Below are 26,878 nucleotides of genomic sequence, written 5' to 3' on the forward strand. Positions count from 1 at the left end.
CCAGGTGTAAACAGTATCACCTGTCAGGACTTAGTTTCAGAAGTCACAGTCCTGCTCAAATTCAAGGGGAGGGAACATAGACTCACCTCCTAACAGGATGATTAGCATGTCGCAGGAAAAACATGGAGGATGGAAGATCTTATTGCTGCCATCTTGGAAAATACAGCGTGCCACACCAGGCTGGTAACTCGAGGAAAGAGGCCTGGTGTCCTTTACCAAGACAGAGATTCCAGGAGGAAGGGGAGAAGGTCGGAGGTGAGTCAGACAGTGAGGTCAGGTTCAAACAGGTTGGGTTGGCAGAGCCTGTCAACATTTAGATGGAGGTAGCCAACTTGTAGGAAGCTAGATACATGAATCAGGGCCTCAAGAACATATTCCGACCGGGAACTGTCAATTTGGGGACCATCGACATATTAGAAGCCAGAGACTAAGTCCACCCATAGAGTGAGAGAAGATGAGGGTTGAATTATCTATTGCTATATAATAAACCACTCCAAATCTTAGTGGCTAAAAACGACTATTTGTTATTTTTCTACAGGTTGGCTGGGTAATTGCTCTTCTGGTTTCACCTGTCTCACTCAGGAGGCTGCATTCATCCGGGACAGTGAGCTGGAAGGTCCAAGAGGGTCTCACTCTCATGTCAGGTAGTTGAGGCGAGCTGTCCACAGGGAACGGCAGAACACTCGGGCCCCTCCTTCCCTGTGGTCTTTCATCCGGACTTCTCCACAGTGCGGTGGTTCTCAGGGCAGCATTCTAAGTGGGTGAGTCCCAGTGTACAGGACTTATCAGGCACATTGGCCAAAAAGGTCCTATAGCCAAACCAAAGTCAGCGCGGGACGCCTTACCAGGGGGCACGATTCACTGGCAGCCATTACGGTAAAAATGCACTACAGGAAGGAACGCCAACTGGGCCTCCATTCGTTTTAGGGTTGGGCAGAGAAGAAACCACAGATGGCAAGTTGGAAGAACCAGGGGGGGGGGGACCAGAAGGGTACGGCGCTAAGGAATTGAGGGAGAGGAGTGAATTCCACTGGGAAAATGCCACGCCAGCCTTAACTTGCGTGACGTCGAGGTGCATGTCTCACCCTAGTCCCAGCCTGAAAATATCCCCTGGATTTGGCAACCCACAGGGCCATCTCTGTAACACCTCAACTTTGATTTCTGGAGTTGTTTCACAAAAATCGGAAGCACCAATTATGCAAGACAAAGCCATACCGTCAAATTTGCAAACGTTATGATGGTCTGGCTTGACCAGCAGAAAACCCACAGGGTTGTCAAATGCTTTCGACCGAGACCACAGTAAGAAACACCTTTGTATGAAGATCCACCACGTGGGCACACGTGGACACACAGGCCAAAATTCAAGTTTCCTGCAACTTAGAAAACATAGTGGTAACCTACCCTTGCGACGTGCAAAGCTCTGTGCCATCTTCTATTCTTGTTTTGTTTTGTCTTTAATGCTAGTCGGCCCTGCTAAATTGATTTCACCATCTGCTCATGGGGCATGGACTACAGATTAAAAAATACTGACTGAGGCCATCCAGTGCAGAAGTCAGAATGCGGACTGAGTCCTACCTTTAGTCTTGTTTGCTTGGTTTCACCTGTTGGTGGTTTCTGTGGTTGCTTTTTTTTTGTTTTTTGTTTTTTGTTTTAATAACTGTCTGATACCCAACTGGTTCACACATCGCTGTTACTTGCCTGGGCGCTGAATGCATTTCTGTTTGGCCCTTCTAGACCCCTGGACTCTAAAAGAATAGGGTTTGTATTTATGCACTTCATGAATATTGAAACGCCTGTCTCTCACAGGTCAGTCACACCGCAAGCACTGGGAATACAGCAAAACAGACAAAAATCATGGAGCTGAGATTCTGCAAGAGGGAGACAGACGTGGAGCCTTCATGGAGCTGAGATTCTACAAGAGGGAGACAGACAAACCAAAACAAACAAACCAAAAAAGTAAATATATTCTTTATTAGAGGGTGATAAATTCTTTAGTGAAAACAAAGCAGTAAGGGGATCAGCCTGCTCTAAGAGCTACCAGATTGCAGGCTTCACACCCCTTTGTGGAAATGAGGGAGCCTCATATGTTCCCACCTAACAGAGGCGGTCTCAGAAAGAGAATGTGGGAGGGCATCGCTGGAGTTTTCCCCCCAAAAGAGCCTTCCCGGACTGCCCCAGCAGGTAAACCTGACCCATCCTGTCCCCAGATTACTCTGCCGAAGAGCGAGGCACCAGCAACTTTAACCTAGACCATTTCAAACCAGCCAGCCACTAAGGGGATCCGTTGCTAGGCCATGGTCACGGCACACTGGCCCCGGGGTGGGAAGCCCTTCGGATTATTTCGGATTGTTCACTAATTCGGCCGTCGCAGTCCCCGTCACCCAATCTCGCGCGGGCTAAATGGCCACCTCATTAGATCTGCACACATGACCCCTCTCGACCGGACTCCTGGTGACTACGCCTGCCTTATCTCTTGCCTCTCCTCCCTCACATTTTCCGCTCCAGCAAAGCCAAACACAGCACAGTGGGGGCTTTCACGCTTCTGTGCTTTGGACACGCTGTTCCTTCTGCCTGGAAGGCCTCGGGCCTCCAGCCCCGCGCCCCGCCCCCCTCCCCGGCGAGCTCCCATTCATCCTTCAGAACCCAGCCTGGATGACCCTTCCTCCAGGAAACCCCCCCCCCGCTCCCCGCCCAGATCCCCTCGGCCCCACCTCTGTCCGCAGCACCCATGTCTGTTTTGCTTCTCGGCGCTTTAACCACCGATTTCTCCAAATCTCTCCCCTCCCAGATCCGGGCCTCCTCCGGCGCCGGAGCTGTGTCGGCTGCTCGCTTGCACCCCGGAGGGCGGGGTCCCGAGCTCGGAGCGAGAGCTCGCAGCTAGGCCCAAGCCGCTCCCCGCCCCCCCCCCGCCGCCCCCCTCCCTGCGGCCCGGGCAGGCGCCCGCGTTCCTGCTTTCCGCGGGCGCCCGGCCGGCCCCTCGCGCGGCCGCCCAGCCCCCGACAGCCCCGGCCGGCGGCTCCCGGGCCGCGCGCGACTACAAGTCCCGGCACGCCCCGCAGCGGCCGCGCATGCCCAGCGGGCCGGCGTTTGAGTGGCAAGTTGTTTGTTACAGCGAACACCAGCTGCTCTCCGCGCCGGGCGCCGCGCGCCGCCGCTCCGCCAGCGCTGCCGCCCTCGCCCGCCGCCCGCCCGCCGCCCGCCCGCCGCCCGCGGCCCCTCGCGGCTCGGCGGGCCTCCCCTTTGTCCGTCCCGGGCCGCCCGGCGCCGAGCTCCCGGTCCCCGGGCCGGCCGCCCGCGGCGCTCGGTGCCGGCTGGGCGCGCAGGGGGCGGGGGCCGCGGCTCGCCCCCCGCCGATGAGCCGCCGCGGAGCGCGGGCGGACGATGGAACTCCACATTCTGGAGCACCGGCTGCAAGTTGCCAGCGTCGCCAAGGAGAGCATCCCGCTCTTCACCTACGGCCTGATCAAACTTGCCTTCCTGTCCTCCAAGACCAGGTGAGCGCGCGGGGACGCGGCGCCGGCCGGGGAGAGACAAAGAGGCGCACCCGGGCGGCTGTCCTCGCCGCGGCGGCTCGGAAAACAACTTCGAGCCCCGGGGAGCGCCCCCGCCCCGCCGCCCGCCTTGTTTTCGACAAAGCCACCCGATCTGCCCTCGACCGGGGTCCTTCCACCCCGAGCACCCCCCCGCGGTGCACCCCCACCGCTGTCTCTCTCCCCCCACCCCCATCTCGGTCCCCTCCCTCCCATCCCCTCCCCGAGATCCGGAGGGCCGGGGAAGCTGCAGTGACGAAACCGTGAATGAATGAACGAACGAATGAATGAATGAAAACCAGGTGTGGGGACGCGACAGTGGAAAAAACAAACTAACACCCCCATCCCCCAATCCCTCGATTGGGCCGGCCCCAGTCGCCGGGGCCGGGGGAGGGATTCTGCTGAGCGCGGCTACCCAGAGCAGAAAAGCATAAAATCATTAGTGGGTGTTTATCTCAAGGTGCTTGCGAGGGTTGCGGACGGCGCGGGAGGCTGCGGGAGGGCCCGGGAGGGGCTGCGGGTGAGGGTCGCGGTGCTTCTTTCTCCTCCAGGTCCGGGAAGGTGGAAGGTGCGGGGGGGCGGGGGGCGGTGTTGCCGAACCGTGGAAGGGGGAGGAGCAGGCGTGTTTATGGCTCAGCCTCGAGGCTGGGCTTGGATGCTGCAGGGGCAAAAAATAGTTGAAGGCCTTGGGAGATTGGGGAAGAAGCAACAACAACAAAAAAAACCAAGTTGGGTTTTCCCACTGCCAGGTCAGGGTCTGACTTTGTGAGCCCCGGTGGATGCTTGGATTGGGGTGTGTTTTTTAAGGAGCCCGAGCCCAGTGGAGTGTGAGCGCGAGGTAGCCGCTGTAACTTAAATCCCTTGTTTGTCCACCATTGTGACTGTTCAAAGCGATGAAGTTGTTGCTGGTTGGGTTTTTCGGGGTTGGGGCCGAGCTGGTTCTCCCTCGCTGCAAAATGAATGAATACATTACAGGTCAAGGTTAAGGTTGAAATGACGGGCCCCTAAGGCTGCCTCCCTGGGCTCCGAGCGCAGGGAAGCTCTGGGGATGCAGGGAAAGAATTCGGTCCGAGCCTCTTATCTGCCTGTTAAAGTTCTTGCCTGGAAATATCACTTTGATGTGTGTGCCTGAGCGGGCAGCTCAGTCCCGCCATTGTTTGCGAGATGGGGTGAGATCCGCTGGTGGCATCTTGTTTACTTTCTTCTCAGGCTGCTGGGCTGCTCGGTGGGGTATGGAGGGTTGAAATCCTCTCCTCCCCGAGCTGTGGCTCCTTCGATTGCACAGGTAATTATTAAACAGGTCATTTGAAAACAAAAGCCAACAGCTCAAATTCTGAACCTTTCTGTCCCCCCGCCCCCCCTCTGGCTGTTGACACCCCCCCATCCCGCCTCAACCTGCCCTCTGCCCCCCACCCCCTAGCCTGTCTTGAGCTTCCAAGGCTGGAGGTAAGAGAAACCGGCCTTGTTTTTCCAACCCTTGGCCCTCAGCCCTAGGCAGCCCCCTGGCTGATTTGTCGGCTACCATTCAAACCAGGATGATGACTCAGGCTGCGGCTGAGCGGGGCCTGGGTGGGTGCTGGGAGGAGGGGGCATTTGGGGGCTTCTTAGAAAGGCAGCAAAGAGACACTCCCTCTGCCCCTCACCCTTTGTGTAGGGACTGGCCCTCTTCCAGCCTCCACCCCAGGGTCCAGTTTAGAAGACTCACAGACAGATAGACATGGGGGGGGGAGCTGGGGGGGTGAGCCCCTGCTGACCTGTCTGACCACGAAAACCTACCCCTCATTGAGTTCCCCCTTCTCTCTCCTCTACTGGAGGCCGCTGGTCTGTGGCCCAGGTGTCCAGTCCAAGCTCAAGATGACTCAGAGGTCAAAGGTCACCTCCTCGTCTGCAGGGTCTGGCTCTAGAAGGTGCTGAGCACATTTGTCAGACAGCTTAAGGCCTGCCTCCCCTGCACTCTGGGCCGGGATGCTGGCTTCAGGTTGTGGCCTGCCCCGCACTGCCTGCATGCCTGTGGCAGGGTCCCTTTCCTCGTCGGACCCTCACTCTGTCCCCCTGTAATGAAGGACCCCCCCCCCCCATTCTCACAGAGCTGCTGTGTGTAGCATGCAATGATTGTGGACGCTGGCTTTTTAGCGAGGGGTAGTTGGGTGTGGATATATTCCTGAAATATTTTGAATAATCAGTCCTCCAGGGCAAACTTTTGCTCCTTTTTGGTTCTCCCACCAGCACCTGCCCCCCAGTGGTGGCCCATAGCCCTATCACTTTCCCCACCCCACCCCCAACCTAAGTTTAGCTCAAACTGTTGCAGTGGCCAGGCGCGTGGACACACACACACACACACACACACACACACACCCAGGGTCGCTACGCTGCTCAGTCACAAGTTTTCGGCCTCTTCCTATAGGGTTGGGCGCTTGGCTTGGCATTTGAGGCCCGTGGGATCTAGATCCAGAATCCTCATCTTTAGCCACTCAGGGCAGATACTCTGGTGAGCCACAATTTACTTACCCTATCCTTCACACCCCTGTGCTTTTATACTTCTGATTCTGCCTGGAAACATGCCCCTTTCCCAGTAAATTTCTCTTCACCCCTCTAAGATCTAGCGATATCACCCCTGAACCTTTCCTGAACCCCTCCCCTTCTCTGCACCCCCAGCACACTTAATCACTTTTCCCCTCTTGTTTCCACCTTCGTGGCGCCTCGGGGAAGGACTTGGCATTGGTAGATACTCCCTGTGTGTGGGGGGGTGCAGCTGGGTCCAAGAGATGCTAAGATACCCTGCCCCTCCCTGTTCCAAGCCCAGAGCCTGATGGCGGGAGAAGGAAGACACAATAGAGCAAGGTGGAGTCAGGGAAGGGGGTCAGCTGGGGTAGTAGACAGGTCTGGGGGATTTCCTGAGGGAGCCTGGAAGGCTCCCTGTAGGAGGCGGCACTGGATCTTAGGGCTTTAAAATAGGAATTAGCTAGGTGGGAAAGGGGATCCTGGTCCTAGACCCTGCACACACCACCATACAGCTCCGTGAACTGGGTTTTACGCCCCCTTTGCAAAGAAGGAGTCTGAAGCTCAAAGGCAAAGTGACTTGCTCAAGGTCACGTGGTAAGCAGGAGAGGCGAGATTTTTGAATCTGCATCTTCTGGCTTAAGCGCAGAGATTTGCTATTACAGGCTCAAACGACGCCCATATTCAACAGTAACGTCCAGCACTTCCGTGGGCAGCACACGGTTCTAAAGGCTTCGGGGGCACAGAACGGAAGCTGTAGGCTTCCTGTATCCTTTCCGCCCTGCCTCTGTGGACCTTTTCTCTCTGGGAACACTCGACCCGCCTCACCTACCGGCTCCGTTTTGTACTTCCTCACCGCCCCCCTTAGATGCTCCCTCCCCAGAAGCTCTCATCCTGGCTCAAATGTCCATCACAGCATATTGTGGGCCTCTTGAAGTCCCACCCAGATGAGAAACCTTATCCCCAGGAAGCTTTCTGAGCATTGTTTTACCCACTGCTTACCCCCCCCCACCCCCGCCAGTACCAGAGAGAAGTGAGCTAACCACTGGTTTCACCTGAGGTCTCTCACAAAGAGGTAAAGATGCTGGGTTTGGAGAGGGAAAGTGGCTTACTCAAGGTCACCCAGCTGGGAAGAGACAGAATTGGGATTTGAACCAGGTCCTTTCTCCGCTGTGCTTAGCTCACTGCTTTGTAGGCACTTAGTAACTGCCTGTTTGATGGATGTCCGACTCGTGCGTGGAGTGACCCAGATTTCAGCCCTAGTCTCTTATGAGCGCTCTGGGGGCTGGAAGAGGCCCAGCAGGCAGGAACACACCTGGGGCAGCCAGGCCCAGCACCCCTGCCCCTTCCCAGGTTCAGGGGAGCATCTGGGTGCGGCTGGACCCGCTGAGTGCACTTATTCTAGCCACAAAGCCCGGGGGCGAGACCCCAGGGGAACAAAATCAAGGCCATCCACAGAACCTCTCCTCTGCCCTTGTGATAGCCTGAGGTTCTGTAGCCTGGCTGAGGGCCCACTGCAGCCCACCCCACCTCTGACTCTGCAGCCTCACCTCTCCCAGCCACACAGACTGTTTCTCCTGCATGCACACGCGCGAACACACACACACACACACTATGGCGTCTCCAACCTCAGGCCTTTGTTCTGCTTGGAATGTTACCCTTTGCCCTACTCCCTTTATCTGCCTGCTCATTCTTTTGGATTCCATTTCACCTCCTCCAGGAAGTCTTCCCTGAGTGCACAGGCTGAGCTTAGACCCTTCCTCTGGTATGATGGGCTTACTCTCAAGAAGAGGAGATGTGACCAACCTTGGGATATCGGCAGGATGCTTTGGGTTGCAAATAACAAAAAGCCTTTACTTAGCTGGCCTAAGTTTGATAGGTTTGTGTGATAAGAGGTTGTGAGTCGGGTGTTCCAAGGGTGGTAACTTAAAGGCTTGATGATGTCCTCAAGGACCCCGGTCTTCCTGTCTGTATTTGGCCATCCTTGACATGGCGGTGTGGCTCACTCTGGAATGGGCGGGGCGGCTCTAGCTGTATTGGCAGTCAGGAAGAAACCCAACATTGGGAAAGGCTCCCGGCCTCCAGAGTGTCTCAGAAACCTCTCCAGGAAGACACCCCACTCCTGCACAGATTTCTTCATCTCGTTGAGCAGAACTGGGTCACATGAACAGGCCTGCACCAATCACTGGCATAGGGAATGAGACCATCACAGACCAATCAGGATCCACCGCTGCGGGAGGGGGGCTCCGGGGGGCCCGGGGAAGGCAGAAGCCCCTGCTGCCCTTGTGAGACTCAGATTTGCTCTCTGCGACCCTCCAAGGCAAAACTGGGGTCAACTAATAAGTATATAGCAAAAACGATGCCAACGCCAAGTCGGAGTTGGAATATTCCCATTTTACAGATAAGGAAAGCAAGGAACTTGAGTGCCCCAGGACACACAGAAGTAGCAGAGCTGGGATTTGAACCCAGGAAGTAAGGCAGTGAGACCTGTCCTGATAAGGCGCCTGGGTGGCTCAGATGGTTAAGTGTCTGCCTTCTGCTCAGGTCATGATCTCAGGGTCCTGGGATCGAGCCCCGCGTTGGTCTCCCTGCTCAGCAGGGAGTCTGCTTCTCCCTCTGCCTCTCCCCTTGCTTGTGCTCTCTCTGTCTCTTTCTCTCTCCCAAATGAATAAATAAAATCTTAAAAAAACCAAAAACAAAACCTTGTCCCAATGAGCACTCAGCCAGGCCTAGGAGCCCGCCGGCTTGGTTGCCCCATCCCCAGGGGCCACTTAGCAGAGGTGTTGCTGAGAGGCCATCGCCAGAAAGAGGGGACAGTGGCAAGGTCATTATCCCGAAGTGCGTTCAGGTGGCAGGAAGGTGCAACACACTCTTTTGTGTGTGTGTGTCAGTGAAATGCTCTTTAAAGTCCCCCCTCGAAAGAAAGTCCATCTCATGTGATTGGCCAAGAAAGCACCTTGCTGAGTATGAGGTCAGCACGTGCCCACAGAGACCCGCGCTGCCCACCTGGGCCAGATCCGCAGCCTGCCCAGTGTCTGGTGCATCGTGGCCCGCGGGCGTTCGTGCGTGTTGCTGCCTGCAGGAAATCTTGCCAACAAGCCGTAGCGAGCGCTCAAGACGTGAGAGACGTTCATAGGACAAAAGCTCAAAATCGCAAACAGTCCATCCAGAGCCCTCCTTGGTTTCCTGAGTGCGTTGGGCTGAGGCCCCCGCTTGATTGCAGTTTGGGGAAAGACAGGCCGGCCGCGGTGGGAGGGCCTGGGACCCCGCCCCTCGGGCGGAATCCCAGCGCCCGGCTTCCTGGCAGTGTGACCTGGGGCCAGTTGCTTGACTTAGCTGGGCTGTCACTTTCTTACCTCTGAAGCAGAGACAACGACCATGCCTACTACCTGGCCTCTTGTGAGGACTTCATGAGACAAGCACTTCCATTGAGCCTGGTCCACTATAAGCTCCAGTTGGTGTTCGCTGAGGACGAGTCCTGGTTCAGCTGGCCAGTGCCAGGGTCGAGTTTAAAAAGCCCACGGTTAGGAGACTTTTCCATACACTCTGATTCTAACAAGGGGAGATTCTGTTTTTGCCCTCCAGGAACCTTACCTGGGGACACGGGTCACTTAGTTAGGGCCTCGGCAGTAGGCAACCCAAATGCTCTGGGACCCCAGAGCTGCAAACAAGTAAGGCTTCCCAGAGGAGGTGGCTCCATTTGAGCCAAGTCTGGGTGGAATGGGAAGACGTCAGGAGGCGGAGGTGCTGGGGATGAAGGAAGACAGGTCGGGCAGGCAGCAGGAGTGGGTGGGCACAGATGGGGCAGGGGAGGGTGTGGGTGGAGAGCACCAGGGTGAGCCCCAGAGTCATCTCACACCTGCCCGGGGCGGCCGTGTCCACGGCCTCTGCCACGGCCAGTCCCCTTCATCTCTCCACTGAATCTACCAAACGGCTTCCCCCACCCGGGTCCCTCTGCCTCCGGGGCAGTGCATATGGTAAGCGCAGCCCCAGCGCTCTGGGCAGGGGACACAGCATGAGCAAAGGCCCGGAGACGGGAAGGACGGGTGCGCACAGGTCACAGGCTGTGACTTGGGGCCAGTGTGACCAAGCTTGGGCTTGGTGCACTTTGGTATTTTGTTCACGCAGAAACCCTGCAGCATGCACCTGCTCTGTGCAGGGCGCAGCGGGAAACACACACGGAGCCTCCGCCCAGTGGGAAGAAAAGGTGCGTTCTCCACCAAAGACAGAGGGCGAGGGGTCCAAAGACCCAGAGGAAGGGGACAGCTGGGGCGGATGACATGGTTCACTCTGCTCAAAACCCTTCTCAGACTACCCCCTGCTTCTCACCTGGTGTTGTGAATGTTCCTTAATCTGATTTCTTCTCTCCTCCCTGATTCTGTCCCATGTCCACACCACACATGCCTGATTTTAGAAGTGGGAGTTGTTAACTACCCCAATCCTTTGACACCCTTCCCTCCAGAAGCTAGGGCTCCCCCCACCTTCCAGTGGGGTCTGGATTGTCGCAAGGACACAGAAGCGGCCGTGCGGAGAGGGATCGAGGCCTCCCACCCACAGCCAGCCTGTGAGTGAGCCACCTGGAAAACAGGGCCTGCCGCCCTGGGCAAGCCTTCCAGTGACCTCAGCCTTAGCCAGCACCTTGACTGTGACCTCGTAAGAGACCCTCAGCCACAAGTGCCCAGTGGAGCCGCGCCCAAATTCCTCACCCATAAGAACTGTGAGAGAGAGAGAAAAGTTTGTTGTTCTTTCAAGCCACTGAGTTTTGGGGTGATTTGTTATGCAATAGGTAACTAATACGGTGACTGTGTAATTTATCCTTCACATGGGGACACTTTTCAGAATAACAGGGAGCCCTAAAAATAATAATAATTACCCTGGACAACAGGGCAAACCAGAACGTGTGATCACCACGACCTGAGAGCCCTCACAGGTGTTCAGACCTAACACAGATGACTCTTGGAGTTGGCTCAAGCGTCACCTCCTCCAGGAAGCCCCCCTGGGGCTGAGTGAGTAGTTTCCTGGGATCACTCATGCCCCGGGGTGTAGGCTAGGAGGACTGGTCCCCTCTGTCCTCACTCCACGTGCGTGTCCAGGCCCTAGGACCAATGCTCTGTGCACCGATTTGTCTCCCATGGGACCAGAGAGGCAGTCGGAAAGGACTGAACTGGTCTTTCCAGAGCCTGCACACGGCTAACAAGTTTTTTTTTTTTCTTATAAAGACCTCTGGTACAAGGAACCAGCCCCCCCAGTGCCTGGAGCCGTCGGATTCTGGTTGTCCAGCAACCAGACAAGCCCCGGGAAATGTCCAGCAGCTAACAATGCACAAGTTTGCTGAGAGTGTGTTTGTTGGGAGTGTGTTCAGTTTAAGGGGAAGCTTGCCTCTAGATGCCTTATGCTCATCCTTGCCTTAAATAGACTCTATTAGAGGTACTCCAGCCTCTGAGATCTGTGCTTACAAGCCTGGAGTCTTACCTGTCCACTCATGTGTATGGCCGTGGTATTCACAATAGCCCAAAGGTGAAAGCACCTCTCGTGTCCATCCACGAGCCAAACGTGGTACGTACGTACAGTGGACTATTACTTGGCCTTCAAAAGGAAGTCGATTCTGATCCCTGCTACATCGCGGATGAACCTTGAGGACATTACACCAGTCACAAAAGGACAAATACTTTATGATTCCACTCACACGGGGTACTTCGAGTAGGCGGATTTCTAGACACAGAGAGTAGAATGGTTGTTGCCAGGGGCCGGGGAAAGGGGGGTACTGAGTGGAGACGTTGTTGTTTAGTGGGTACTGAGTGTCTATTTTGCAAAAGGGAAAGAGTTCTGGAAATCAGCTGCATGACAACGTGTGACATACTTAATACCACTGAACTGTACCCTTAGAAATGATTAAGGTTGGGGGGGGCGCCTGGGTGGCCCAGGCAGTTTAGCGTCTGCTTTCAGCTCAGGTTATGATCTCGGGATCCTGGGATCGAGCTCTGCATTGGGCTCCCTGCTCAGCAGGGAGTCTGCTTCTCCCTCTGACCCTCCCCCCTCTCGTGCTCTCTCTCCCATTCTCTCTCTCAAATGAATAAATAAAATCTTAAAAAAAAAAATGGTTAAGATGGTAAGTTTTATATTATGTATGTTTTACCAAAAAAAAAAAGGCCCTAGGAACTTAGAGAGCATGTGGAAACCAAAGGGCAATGTGGCAGCCGGAAGGCAGTGAGCTGCTCACTTGGTCCTCACCACAACCCACGTGTGTACAGTGACTGGCCCCATTTCACAGGTAGAACATTGAGGCACCACCACACAGTTCACTTCCTTGTCCAAGATCCCAAAAACCCAGTAGGGGAAGAGTAAGTTTTTTTTGTTGTTGGTTTTTTTGTTGTTGTTTTTTTAAAGATTTTATTTATTTATTTGAAAGAGAGAGAATGAGAGACAGAGAGCATGAGAAGGAGGAAGGTCAGAGGGAGAAGCAGACTCCCTGCCGAGCAGGGAGCCCGATGCGGGACTCGATCCCGGGACTCCAGGATCATGACCTGAGCCAAAGGCAGTCACTTAACCAACTGAGCCACCCAGGCGCCCAAGAGTAAGGTTTTTTATAAGAGCTTTCTTGAGATATAATTCACATACCATACAGTTGGCTCTCTCCAAGTTTACACTTCAGAAGCGCCTGGTATATTCACAGAGTTGTGCAACCATCACCCCTGTCTAATTCCAGAACATTCTCATCACCCGCAAGAAACCATACCCACCAAGCAGTCACCCCCGGCCCCTGGCAACAGCAGTCTGCCTTCTGTCTCTGTGGATTCGCCTCTTCTGGACATTTCCATTTAAATGCAGGCAGACCATATGGTTCTTTGTGTGACTGGCCTCTTTCACTTCGCATCATGTTTTCAAGGTTCCTTCCAGTCGTGGCATGTGTCAGGAATGCCATTCCTTTTAACGGCTGAATAATACTCCATTGTGTGGATGTATTACCTTTTGTTCATTCACCCACGGATGGTCATTTGGATCGCTTCCATGTTTTCGCTATCGTGAGTCACACTGCCCGGGACATCTGTGCACAGCGTCAGGGTGGATGTATGTTTTCGTTTCTCCTGGGTGCGTGTATACGGAGGAGTAGTGATCATGTGGGATCACAAGGTAGCTCTGTGTGTAACATTTTGAGGAAGTACCGGGCTGTGGTCCACACCCGTTGCACCATCTAACATGGCATTTTCACATACCCGAGGTGGAGGGATTTGAACCCAGCCCTGCTGACTGCACCACCACCGAGCCTTACACGGCCACATTAGCTTAGCGTGGGGAGGAGCCTGGAGGCCCTTACTGGGCAACCACAGTCTCAGGGACCTCCTGTTGCTTTGTGGGCAAAAGGATGGATTATGGGGAAACAATGGCCTACATCAGCACCTAGCCCGGGGCAGGCCTTTCCCAGAGTTTGCAGGAATTTGGTACCATCGAATCAGGCACACCTGTGAGTGGAGGTGAGGAAGCATCCTGTGGGGCTTCTGGTGCCTCCTGGGGCCCTCAGAGACTGCTCCCATCAGCTCCCTGCTGATCGTCAGGGGTATTGAACGGTGGGGTGCCCGAGTGGTGGGCTTCAGGAGGGTACGTCGGGGGTGGGGGTGGCCCTGGTGAGGCGTCCGTGGAGGAGGGTGGGCTTCCTCGCTGACCCAGCCTGGGCTGGAGCCACTTGACTGAGCCCGGAGATGAGCAGGGAAGGAGGGAGGGAGCCAGGGAGGAGGCCGCTGATGGGTCAGCTGTCCCTCTCTGCACGGGCCGGCCGCGTCCTGGGCTCTAACTAGGTACTTATTTTCAAGGTAGGGTTAATGTTCCCTCCCAGGCTGGCTCTCCCCTGAAACCAGGCCGGGCCTCCTGGACGCTCCCCTGGACTTTCCCCTCCACCCTCAGGGCCTCTGCCTTCCTCCACCAGGCCCGCCTTCCTTTTGATCCCCTCCCTACCCCATGGTTGACTCCCTTTCTTGAGCAGGAAAGACAGCGGGTGGAAATTTGTTCTCAAAGTTCAGTCTTTTTTCCTTCAGAGCTCAAAAGTCACCGATGCAGTGACCGATACGGTGAACTTAGAGCAGACAAAGCTTAACCTCAGAGATCTTTCTACAGAGCCTACTGTGCACCAGGCCACGTGGGGCTTTCCACCATGTCCCCTCCCCCCCCCCGGTGGCTCTATGGGACGGAGGGGGTGCCCACCCGCTGACGGAAGACCGGGGCTCAGTGACTCGCCCCAGGTCACAAGGCAGACAAGGAGCAGGTTGGGGTTCACGCCGGCCCCCCTGCTTCTAGCCCTCCTCCGCCCAGGCCCCACTGCCCTCCTTCCTGCCGTGAACCCTGGACGGAAGAGCTTGTGCTGATGGCCCTTTTTCAGGGATGTGCCTGTCATGGTCAGTCCAAGCCCACCACTTACCAGCGGTGTGACCATGGGCAAGTTGTTAGCGGCCTCCAGCGGGACTCAGTGTCCTCATCTGTAAAATGGGCGGCATGGTCTCAACCTCTCTGGGTTGTGCTGAGGATTTGGAGGAACTTGGCGGATGTTTATTGAGGACCGAAGTGCCCTGGGCTGGACTGCCAGTGTCGGCGAGGGGACGGCTGCACAGAAATCTGATCCCTTCCTGCAAGTGTGTCGCCTGCCCTGGGGCAGACTGTGGCGCCCGAGGCCCTGGCCTCTGCACTCAGCCTCCTGAAGCCTCCTCCCTACGTCCTTCTTGCTGCTTGACCCCCTGCAGTGCCCTGTTCTCCGACCAGGACAACCTCTAGTCTGCCCCGCGTGTTCCTGCCGCCCAAGTCCCCTGCCCCCAGCCTGGCCCTGGGGTCCTCGGCTAGAAGACCGGCCACTGGTAGCACAAGGCAGTCGTGTTCTATGCAGCCTAGAAAGTTCGGTCCAAGTGAGGGTGGGGACGGAGAGTCCAGAAGGCTCTTTGGACTCCACCCCCCTTAACCACCTTAGGGGTGAGGCTGGGGCAGGAGATGCCCCCGGCCCTCCCAACCAGGAGCTGGGACCTGTCTCCGATTCTTGTCTCCCTTCCCACGGCTTGGGTGCAGCTCTGGGGAGGGGAGGGGGCCTTCCTGGTGCACTGCTTGGGAGAACTCACTTGCACCCCCCCAAGACCGGACCCCCCCGCCCCCGAGCTGAGCGATCCTCTGGGGACGGGTTGCCCATGCAGAGTGTTGCCGTTGGGAGTGAGGGGCCAGAGGGGTTGCAAGGGTCACCTGTAAATGACAGGGTGCCACATGAGCGCCCGGAGCCAGGCCTCTGAGGGCCCCCGGTGGGTGGCCCAGAAGTCGGGAGTACCCGCGCGCTTGAAGGCAGCGAAGCCACGTTTCTTTTTTTATCTGTTCTTTTCTAAATACTCTTCAGAGTAGAGCTATTCAGAGTGATTCCCCCTCAGCTTCCCTCTGGCCATTTCCCTCCCCCGGCTCTTCAGTCCAAATTAGCCCCGTTTAACTGCCTGCAGTCCGTTTCCGCTGAACAACAGAAAAGGGGCTGGCACCTGCGTCCTGGGGCTGTGCGTGGCGTTGGCGGACAGCCCGTGGATCGTGGGGCCTAGACACGGTGGCACTTGTCAGACCCCACTGTATCTACTTGTGCTGCGGACCTGCTTTGCACTGGAGTTGTAGCACTAGAATGTCCCGGAAAAGTCAAGTCACTGGAAAAATGCCCTGTGTTAACGCCCCAAGGAGTGCTTGCCCCCAAAACCCAGGGCCCCTGCCTCCTCCTGTAGAAGGGAGCTTCTTGCGTCACCCGTGGTTCTTGCTGTCTGTCCCGTGAGGACAGGTTTCTCGTCCCTTGTCCCTCGAAGGGCAGGGACAGAGGGAGGGCCCGGTGGGAGCAGTTTGGGTGAGCTCGTGGTCAGGGAGGCCTGTTCTCCAGCTCCCTGAGGGCTTGTCTGTCACCCCGAGGGGGCATCAGGCCCTTTGGACGGTGGCTGGGGAAGGCAGAGACTGCCCAGTGGAGAAGGTTCTTTCTTTCTGTCTGTGATTTCCTTACACCTGGCATGGGCCCTTGGCCCTGAGGCTTCTTAGGCTCCCTCCTCCTTCACCAGTTCACAAGTGGATTTTGATGCCAAGCCTGTGGTGAGTGCTGGTAGCATGGGGACTCGGGCCCCATCCCTGGACGGGTGGACAGCCGGGTGGGGGAGACGGCTCTGTGAGCCCTTAATCTCACCATCGTCTGGAGAGTGGGAAGTTCTCAAGGCACAGGGGAGGAGGTCCTGTTGAGGCTGGGCGGTCGGGGAGCGCTTCAGGAGAGATGGCTCTGAGCCAAGCTTGAAGCATTGAGTTGGGTCGGGACTTCCAAGGAGGACCAGCGTACGTGGAAAACACAGAGACCTGGGAGGAACAGCATGTGCGGAAAGCACAGAGGCCTGGGCCATGTGGCCCCTAGTGTGCTGTGACAGGAAGGGGGCTGGAGAGAGTGGCCCAGGGTGAGGGTATGAGGGAGGAGCTGAAGGGCTCTGTCCAGGCTCCTTGGTTGGGGTCCAGTCATTGGCCTAATCCCAGGGCCAAAGAAGGCTCCTGGCGGAAGGGAGGGCAGACGAGGAGAAGAGGACAGCTTGGGGAGGGGCCCAGTGGAAAAGGAGGTGAGAGAGAATATAGTATGGAAAATGTAGGCTAGCAAAATCCCACTTCTGGCTGTCTACCCAAGAGAATTGGAAGCAGGATCTCGAAGAACTCTGTACACCCATGTTCATACAGCTCTGTTCACGGTAGCTAAAACATGGGCCATACCCACGTGCCCGTGGCTCGATGAATGGATAAGCGAAGTGCGGTCTGTGCATACAGCGGAATATATGCAGCCTTAAAAAGGAAGGGCCTTCTGACATCTGCTCTGGCCGATGAAACTTGAGGACATTATGCTCAGCAGAATAAGCCAGTCACACAAGGACAAATACCATATGGTTCCAGCCACACGAGGTGCTTGGAAGTCATCGGATTCATGGGGACAGAAAGCAGGGCGATGGGTGCCAGGGGTTGGGGGAGGGGGACCGGGGAGTTCTTGTTTAATGGGTACAAAGTTTGAGCTTCGCAAAATGGAGTCATGAGGGTGGACAGAAGTGACTTGGCCACACAATAATGTGAGTGTATTTATTCCCATAGAGCTTAAAAATCGTTAATATGGCAAATTTTGTGTTGTGTGCATTGTTAACACAATAACACGTGCAAAATTTTAATACAAAAGCGCATACGGAACAACAGCAGCAACCCATCCAGGCTAGGGAGGAAGAGAAGAAAGTCGAGAGGCAGGGGTGTGGCTGGCTGGGGTGGAGGAGAAGACTGTCCTGGGGTCCAGACAGATGTGAGTTTGGATCCTCACTGTGTCCGCTGTATCTGTCTGCTCCCGCTGCAGTAACAAATACCCCAGGCCAGGCGACCTACAGAACGGATCGTTATTTCTCACGGATCTGGGGTCTGGAAGTCCAAGATCAGGGCGCCCACCGATGCAGGTCCGTAACCCTCGGGTGCTCCCCAGAAAGTCTGAGGCTCTGGAAGGTGCTCAGACTGTGGTTTGGGGCCTCTTCTGCTGGGCCTGGTGCTCTGGTCTCTACGCAGGGGGCTGAGCATCAGCTAAGGCCCCAGGGAGGCTTGTGTGGGCTGTTTGTCTTCTCATGCAGTCTGCAGATCTTAGATTTATGGTTTCCCCACCCCTGCAGGGCCCAAGCTTCCCAGGGAGTGACCCAGCAGCTTCTCCTGGGACCCCTGAAGGGACAGAAAGCAAAAAGCACCAGGGTTAGCTTTACGATGACCTGTCACCTGGCCTGTTAGATGAGTCAGAGTCCCCCTGATCAGAGGGTTACGGAGCGGGGAGAGGTGCCGCACCCCAGCCTGGGAGAGGTTGTGGTTGGGATGGCCCCGAACTCCAGGCAGGAAGTGACTATCAGCGTCACCCGCCAGGCAGACGGGCTGCTCCTGATACCATGCCCGTAACCACTGCACCCTCCTTCCCGCACCTTCTCAGCACACCCCACTCTTACTCCCTGCCTTTGCAGTTCACCCCAGTCCCACCTCCTCCTGCAGGAAGGCCTCCTGACCTCACTGTTTTGTTTTCTTCTCTCACTTCCAATTTTGGGGGGGATAATAAATTCACAATTTATTAGGAATTCCAAAGATACACCAAGGTGCCCAGCAAAAGCTCCCTCCCACCCCTGTTCCTGCCCCCACAGACAGTGAGATTCATGGGGATTCTTGGGGAGATAAATACATACAAACTTGCATATCTACTATTTCTCCTCTTTTTTTTTTTTTTTTTTTGAAGCATAAATTGGTTTTAAACCACGCTCACTGCTTCTCCACCACACTGGCTTTTTCAGCTGACTCGCGTCTTAGCAGAGATTCCGCCCAGAGATTCCTGTCCTTCATTTGCACTGTTGCGCCATGAGCCGTGGAACAGGTGACTGTCATTTCTCTGACCTGTCACCTGCTGGTGGACATTTGTTCCTGGCCCTCTTTTGTTGTTGTTGTTGTTGAGAGTTCATGCTGTAACATTCCACTCGGGGCAGAGACCTCCCTTTGCATGCTTGGGGCTCTGTTGGCAGGCAGACGTCTGGAAGCCAAACCCCGGGTCAGAGCCCCTGTGTGTTGGCGAGGTCCTCACGCGGTCCCTCCAGAGAGATGTTCTTTTTTTTTTTTTTAAGATTTTATTTATTTATTTTACAGAGAGAGAGTGAGAGAGGGAACACAAGCAGGGGGAGTAGGAGAGGGAGAAGCAGGCTTCCCGCAGAGCAGGGAGCCCCATGCGGGGCTCAATCCCAGGACCCTGGGATCATGACCTGAGCTGAAGGCAGACGCCTAACGACTGAGCCACCCAGGCGCCCCCAGAGAGGTTCTAAGTTTACACTGCCAGCACGGTGCCCCGGGCCTGCTTCTCATGGCTTTACTGCGTCATCACACGGCCTGGCAGATGGAAGGCCCCCCTTTACGTCACCTTCCGTTCTTGGGGCACCTGAGTGCGTTTGCACATGTGCGCGGGCTGCCAGGTGCTTGGCCTCCCTCTTGTCGGGGATTCTTTGTCACTGTCCATCTTCCCTCTCCGGCTAGCTTGCAGGACCCCGGTGGGCCGCAGTCTTAAGAGTCTCCCCCCGGCCCCCTGCCACCACCAGAGTATCCAGCTTGAAGTCACCCAGCATAGTGAAAGCCCTGACTTTATTGGCTGCCAGGGGTGGGTATTTGCTCATCTATGTGGCCCAGCCCTCCCTCCATCCCCCGACGTGCTGATGAGGGTACCAAGCCCTGCGGCCCGGGACTACCCCCTCCCAGATCCTGGGCTCTCTCCTCTCCACGACTGTTGGAAACCGTCCCAGGTACCAGGACCCCAGCCGTCCCACCCTCTTGCCGCACTTAGCCTCTCAAGGCTGCAGGCTCTGAGCAGCACCCTCCCCGGGGCCTGCATGGAGTTTACAGCTGTCCCCAGAGGTAACAGGGCCAGCCCCCGTAGAGACATCTTCCCACCCCAGGGCAGTGAGTAGGCAGCTTCTGGCCCCTTTCACCCTCGGGGGCTCACTCCTGCCAAAGATGTGCGGGCAGAGAGGACATTGGTGCCCCTGAGGGCCCAGCCTCTGGGGCCCAGAGGGTCTACTGACCCCCCCACACACCACTGACTGGTCACACGTGGCACATTCTGTCCACTTACCAGCTCACAGCCTTTGGCAGGACATTGACCTCTCTGAGCCTCGGCTTCTTCATCTGCAAGATGGGGTGATACTGTTGGCCCAGCCGACGCGCCCTTTTTCCCATCACTACCGTCTCTCTCCCTCCCTCTGCCTGTCTCGGGGACTTTGGCAAACTGAACGTGGCCCCAGGGATGTTGGCCATAGCCAAGCGAGAATTTTAATAAAAGTGAAGTATTTGGCCCAAAGCCCATGGAAAGCCCTCAGGGGGCCTGGACCTCGTCACTGTGGGGCCGGGCCGGTTGGCCTTTGGCCTTCACCAGGCTGCTCAGGGCAGCTCAGAGAGGTGATGACAGGCGTAAACCAAGCACAACCAAACACAGTGTCCTCGGGGAGCCGTTGGTGGGGAGGTTGGGTTGTGAGGGGGTGAACTGGCTGTGGGGGCGTCGGTGTTGAATTTAGACCCCAGTCTTGACTCCGTTGGCCAAAGTGCGGGGCAATGAGACAGCTTGAGTGGGAGTTTTGTAGGCGTGTTTCGGCTGAAGCTTGAGCCCCCGGCCAGGTGCCTGAACATTCTAGAAAGCTCAGGGGCTGGTGGCCCCGGTCCAGGTAGTAAGCAAAGCCCTGTTCTGACTGGGCCCATGTGGCCGGGGCAGCCGGGGAGATGAGCCCGACGGGCTGTCTACAGTGGAGCAGGGAGGGACAGGACTGCGGGCTGGGGACAGAGTGCTCACGCCCACCCCTCTCCTGTCCCTTCCCTAAGGCCTTGCCCCCGTCATGTGGGTAAGGGCTTCCTTCCTGGTGGAGAAGGATGGGTTGCACAGTGAATCCCTCATTCTTGGCTGCTCCGGACTGGACCATCTTCGGTTCAAATTTTATTTCATGGATTTGGGACTGAATCCCAGAAGGACAGGACTGGCCGTGGTGCATGGTGGTCACATCAATCCCCCCGGGGAGCCGTTCCACACCATTTTTCAGGGGCTCTTCCTCATTTCAGCCCTTTACCCTTCATCGCGGGGCCTCTGTCCACTTCCTTCACCGAAGTCTCTTCTCACTAACCTATGAGGCCTTTGTGGGTGCCATGCTTGTGTTCCCCCCCAAAACTCATATGCCGAAGCCCTAATCCCAAATGGGGACTGTTCTTTGGAGGGAATTAAGGTCCAATGAGGTCAGGAGAGTGGGGCCCCGACCCAGTAGGATTAGTGTCCTTGTAAGAAGTGACACCAGGGAGCTTGCACACAAGAAGAAGGTGGCCACAACAAACCAGGAAAAGCGCTCTCTCCAGAAACCCCACCAGCACCTCCATCTGCCTCCCCCCTCCAGAACTGTGAGCGGTGAAGCTCTGCGTTTCCAGCCGCCTGGTGGCAGGTGCTTTGTTCGGGAACTCTGTGTCCTCTGAGTCCCCCATACACCACCCGACCCTCCCAGGTCTCCGCAGGGAGGACCAGTGGAAGGAGTCCAGCCTCAAGGCTTGTTCAGACCCTCTTCCTTCACTGACAGGACTGGGTCCTGAGCCTCAGTGTGCCCACTTTGGTAATGGGAGGGTGAAGAGAGAGGAGGTCAGGGCTCAGACGCACAGCGAACAGTTTTCCTGCCCTTCCTATCTGGCTCGAGGCTGAGCTCGTTAAAAGCACTCAGTGTCGGTTCTGTCCCATGAGCTGAGCAAACAACAAATGGGCTTTCCTAGGAAACGTCGTGGTAACGGGAGCATCGTACTCCAGACCCTGCCTCATGCCAACCGTGGGTCTTTTGCTCCTAAGGGCCGCGCTGAGGCTCCCGACGTCACGGAGCCAGGGATGGTCCCAGTGCCGACGGCGTGAGGGTTAACCACAGCACGGCGGTCAGGGGCCGGGGAGAGCGCGAGGGCCTGGCTCCAGGTGGAGGCTGCTTGCCTTCGAGCGGGGGATGGATTGCAAAGTTCCAGAACTGCACGGTCCAAATCGCGAGCCTCTAGCCACACGTGGCTGCTCAAATTCAAATTAATTAACATCAAATTAAATAAAAAATTCTCCAGCCGCATTAGCCACATTTCCGAAGGGCTCCGTAGCCACATGTGGCCAGTGGCTATCGAACTGGACGGTGTGGGCACAGATCATTTGCACGATCCCAGAAGCTCTCCCAGACAGCACTGGTTTCAAAGATTCATTTGGGCAGCAAGAGAGAATGCCAGGTCCATTTTGGCAGCGACCGGCCTGGTTCAGGCCTAAACATATTTGCCATCCCTTGAAGGCAGATGCTGGGGGTGCACTCCGTGGGCCTCTGGACTAAACAGTCGTGCGTGGCATCGGGTGCTGCGGTTTGGGCCTTGGCTGGCAGGCCTGGCAGGAATCGGTTCCATTCGGAAACCACCAGCCACTCAGAGACTTAGCTTTTCAACTTTGTGCTCACACAGCACCACCTCCAGGAAGCCTTCCCTGAGCCCCAGACGCCCCACCCCAGCATCCACCCGTTGTCTGTCTCTGCTTAGTCCCTGAATCACCCCCAACCCTTACATAAATACATCATCCCATGAGCATCCTCAGCAAACAGCACTGGGCCCGTGGAACCGTGGTGGACAGGCCACGTGTTCTGACCTGGGGAGTGGCAAGAGCCCAGGGAAGCACAGGACGTGCCCAGGGCGACCCAGCTTGCTGGGAGTGGCGCCGGGGAAGTCGCTCCTTCCTGACTCCCAGCCGAAGGTACCCTCCCAGGAGGGTAACAGGGGCCCTGAGGTGCGACTGCCCGGGCTCTGCGCTTGGGCACCGGGGAATTTCAGAGGGAGGCAGGCCTGTTGGGGCAACGAACCGCTGAAACTCCCACTTAGTGTCCAGAACAGGCCACTCTGTTTTCTCTGGTTTACATTTTGCTTAGCCAACTCCTGACCGCACCTCGGAGGCGGCCCTGGGGAGCTCTGAGGAGCCCCCCACCCATCAGTGCTCCAGGCGCAGACCCCACGAGCGGCCACTCATACGGGCACCCCTTGCGATCCGGGAAGTTGATTCCGCCTAAGCCCCAAACCCCAGACACTTGAGAACGTTTAGGGGTCTGGGAAGGGAAAACGAGGTATTTGGAGGCCAGACGTGTTTTCTTTGGCCCGCCCAGTGTGTTTTTAAAAAATTGTACCAACATTTAAACATTGAGAGAGATCACAAAACTCTGGATTTCCATCTTCCCTGGAAACATTGGAAGATCTTATGACCCAGGACCCACAGGGTAACAATTTCTCAGAGTTGAGTGGCAGTTGACCCCCCTTTTCAGCAGGGAGGGGACCCCCCCACACCCCAAGGCAACCTCGCCCATGGCCCCTCACACTAAGACCACGTGCTGGGCCCATTTGTCATCGTGTTATTACCGGCGAGTTTCTTGGGTACAGAAAAATATGTCTCTGTTCTTCCTTCCCAAAAGTGCAAGGAAGAGAAACAGAGTGAGAGGACCCCATGTGTCTTGGTGCAGGTGAAGACCGTTGCTGGGTGTTTAATATGCAAAGCATGGCTTACTTACCCCTGGTTCTCCTCACCTGAGGATCTCAGCTGCCTGCCCCGCGGGCCTCAGAGTGTAACCTCCGTTCTAGACATGTCCAAGCTCTTCCTTGATTGAGGGCCTCCTCCCACCCTCCTTTCCCACCCTGTTTGGTTTCCTGTCCCTGGAACCCCTGTGAGTGCAGCTGCATCCGGCTCCCAATCTTGGGGGGCTCGGCCACGGTAGCAGTGGCTGGCCACGGCTCCTCTCGGCGTTCCTGACTGTCCTTCAGGGCTGCCAGCTGGAGGGGCACGGGGGCTGGGGTCTGCCTCGGGGCCTGTCTGATATGGCCAAACACATGGGCTTCCGTGTCCGGATCCTGCATCCCGGAATCCCCCTGGGTCCCCACTTTGGACTTCGACGGATGGCGCCTGAGCCCAGCTCCCCCCACCTGAGGGAAGACGGGACCCAAGCAGGAACAGAGGGGGGTGTGCAGAGATTGAGCAGGGAGATTGCTGGGGAGATGCAGGAATAAAATCTTTAAAACACACACACACACACACACACACGATCTGAAGACGGGACCCAAGCAGGAACAGAGGGGTGTGCAGAGATTGAACAGGGAGATTGCTGGTGAGATGCAGGAATAAAATCTTTAAAACACACACACACACACACACCCGATCTGTTGCCACCCCCGCCCTTTCATCCCTGCCTCAAACATTTCAGAACTTTTTTTTTTTTTTGAATGGACCTTGGGTGCACAGAATCTGATTACTCATCATCCTTGGTCTGTGACATACTTATTGATCCTGCTTTTACTTTACCTTTGTTTATTGTTTGAAGAACAGTATCCCCCACTGCAACCATGACATTGATGGTGACTGCCATCTACCCACGCTTATCTTTCCCTTGACTTCTATAAACAACGTGGTTCCCATGTATCTATCTGAAAAAGCCAATCTGGCTGTGCGTCGCCTTCTGGGGCTTACTTTTTTCCGCCCAACATTGTATTCCAAAATGTAGAAGATACTCAGCATTTCCACGGGTGTAGACGGTTCAACCACACCACCGTAGACTGTTTCTCTTCCTTGTGTTAGGGTCTCTGCTTGTGGGGTCCCTCTGTGTGCTGTTTCCCCCCTGCGTGGATCTCTTCCTCCAGGCCTCAGCTCCTGTGTCCCCCCCTGAGCCTGTCCCAGGCACCCCATCCAGAGGAGGCCCTGCTGCTCTCTGTCCCTATCCTTCCATGTCACGGCCTGCAGGGTGCTCGGACACAGGTGCAGGACCCACCCATGGAGAGGGCGGACCTCAGGCAGGTTTGGGGGGACCAGGATGTGCAGAGGGAGTTTTGGGGGCAAGCTTGAGCTGCTTTTGTGGTATTACAGGAATTTGGGGCATAGGAAGCCAGCCAGGAGATTTTTTTTGTTGCTGTTTTTAAATAAGGAGGTTCATAGTATCTTTACCCATAATAGCAAAAAAACCGGAAACAACCAAATGTCATCCACAGGAGAAGAGGTAAGTAAAAATATATCGTATTTATATCGTAAGTGTATATAAATGTACATATTTCTTCGGCAATAAAAATAGCCACCAACTCTATAAAGCGAAATGGATTGATCTCAAAATACATTGAACAAAAGGAGCCAGACACAGAATGGTCCCCATTATATGATTTCACGGCGATGGAGTTCGCGAAGCAGGCCGATCCGTGAGGTAGGAGCAGGGCTTGCCTCTCGTGGGTCGGAGGGGCTGACAGGAGGGGACAGAAGACCCTGCAGTGCTGGGAACATTCATTTGTCAATCGGGGTGGTGCTTCCATGGGGGTATCTGTTTGTCACAACTCATCCAGCCACACCCCTGAAATCTGTATGTTTCATAACAATAAATTATGCTACAGTTTTGGAAAAGTTTGGGGTAAGAAAAAAAAAAAAAGATAAGAGAAATGATGATCCAAGCCCCACTTTGATCTCATGAAAAGCATGTCTCACCCAAAACAATGGGTGCCATTTGGGAGTTGCTGCTTGCCTCGGGCACGGTGACAGGGACATCGCTGAGAGGCTTTTCAGAATGTGTTCTCATCAGCCCATTACCTCCTCACCGCCTCTTCGTCTCTTCAAACCTGTGTTCTGGGGGACTCTGGAGGCCCGCCCAGGGGCGTGGGCCATGTGGCCGCCTCCAAGCCCACCACTCAGCACGGCTGCTTGACCGTGGCATGAAGAAGACCCAAGGGGGACCCAAGGGAGAAAGGCAGCCTGTGTCTTTGGCTTCCACCCAGCACGCCCCCCTCTTTGGTGGGGACGTGGCAGCTTCATGGGGCATCACAGATCAGACATCTGCGGCTCTGTAAATCCCCATAGCCTGGCCACCCCTGGGGAGCCAGCACCCACGAAAGACCCAGTGATCCCAAAGTGTCCCCACTCACCCCTTCCGGCGACCACGCCCCTCTCCTGCCCACTCACTGTCCCGACCTCTCTTGCCTCTATGTGATTCTGCCTATTTTGGAAGCATTTTTGGTGCCCAGACTGGGACAGTCCCAGGCCAACCAAGAAGGTTGGTTTCCTTAGTCACCTCCCTGCTGGTGACATGGGACATGGGCATTGCGCGTGCCCAGCGTAAACACGCAGCCCTGGCAGGTTGGGGGCGGGGGGGAAGAGAGGCTTCTGAGCTGAACACTGCCCTGTAGGTAGGCTCTCGCCCAGGCTGGGCCAGCAGCAGTGACAGCTGACCAGGGGCCCCCCCTGAGCAGGAAGGCGTAGGCATCCCGCAAGGGAGGCTGGGCCCCGCACCCCGTCTCCCTGACTTTCCAATTTTGGCCATACAGCTTCACCTGTACCTTTTAGAGCCTTACAGGTGAGTTCTAGTGCATTCAGCAGTGAAGAGCTGGGGTTTTTGCCCAGAAGCCCTGTTCCCACTGTGGGAAGAGATGTGGTTCTGCTGGACCCCTTTCCTGCAATTTTTGCAGCCAGAGCAAATGCTCAAGGGTCCCAGCAGAGCAGAATTAAGACTAGCTGGGTATTGGTTAAATGGAGACCACATTGATAGAGCCTTCTATTTTTTTTTTTTTTTTAAAGATTTTATTTATTAGAGAGAGTGGGAACACAAGCAGGGGGAGTGGCAGAGGGAGAAACAGGCTCCCCTCCGGACAAGGAGCCCGATGCGGGGCTGGATCCCAGGACCCTGGGATCATGACCTGAGCCGAAGGCGGAAGCTTAACCGATTGAGCCACCCAGGCGCCTCTTGATAGAGCCTTCTAGAAATAAACTAACCCAGGATGGAATGAATCGCCTCAAAAGGAGTGAGCGTCCCCTACCTGGGAGTATATAAACAGGAGCTGGGTCACCATCTCTCCTGATTCCATACTGAACGAGGTGGCACACAGTGCCCCCCCAGCTTGACTTTGTGCCCCCCTGTGTTCTGCCTCCCTGTCCGGGGGATTTTAGGAGGGTCCCCACTTTGTGGTTTTAGCGGGGAACCTGTTGTAAACTATCCCACAAATTGAAGAAACCCTCACAACTTCCTTCCCTCTGCTCACTGATCTGGCGCACAGATTGGAGCTCTCAGAGTGGGTGTGCTAGACAGGTTTCCCTGGAAATCTGGAAATGGCCCTTCCTGACTGCAATGCCCCCCCCCCCCCCCCGCCCGCCCTTGCCTCCTGCTTGAGGTCCGTTGCCGGAACAGGGCTCCGACTGGCCGGGGCTTGCCAGGATGCCCAAGGGGAGGCCCGTGTGAGGGCCTCGCTCTGCTGGGTTAGGAATCCGAGAGTAAACAGATCGAGTTTCCAGTGTCAGCTGGGCCTTCCATAAC

At 55.9% G+C, this 26,878-nt stretch overlaps 1 protein-coding gene across 2 annotated transcripts in view; it reads left to right on the forward strand.

The window, feature by feature from the left end:
- The first annotated feature begins 3,279 nt into the window (after nucleotides 1-3,279).
- Nucleotides 3,280-26,878, forward strand: part of CASTOR2 (cytosolic arginine sensor for mTORC1 subunit 2) — a 49,381-nt gene continuing 25,782 nt past the window's right edge. Inside the window, exon 1 of one of the 2 annotated variants that reach the window (XM_045875483.3) lies at nucleotides 3,280-3,494. In XM_045875483.3, the coding sequence (XP_045731439.1) occupies nucleotides 3,382-3,494 (113 nt within the window). In that variant the 5' untranslated portion in view covers nucleotides 3,280-3,381. Of the gene's footprint in view, nucleotides 3,495-17,088; nucleotides 17,108-26,878 lie in introns of those variants that run through there. The other variant, XM_045875484.3, reaches the window with a different exon arrangement.

Source organism: Mirounga angustirostris, unplaced genomic scaffold (assembly GCF_029215605.1).
Source record: "Mirounga angustirostris isolate CCGP_5_RB_7025 unplaced genomic scaffold, mMirAng1.0.hap1 SCAF_5, whole genome shotgun sequence".
NCBI lineage: Eukaryota > Metazoa > Chordata > Mammalia > Carnivora > Phocidae > Mirounga > Mirounga angustirostris.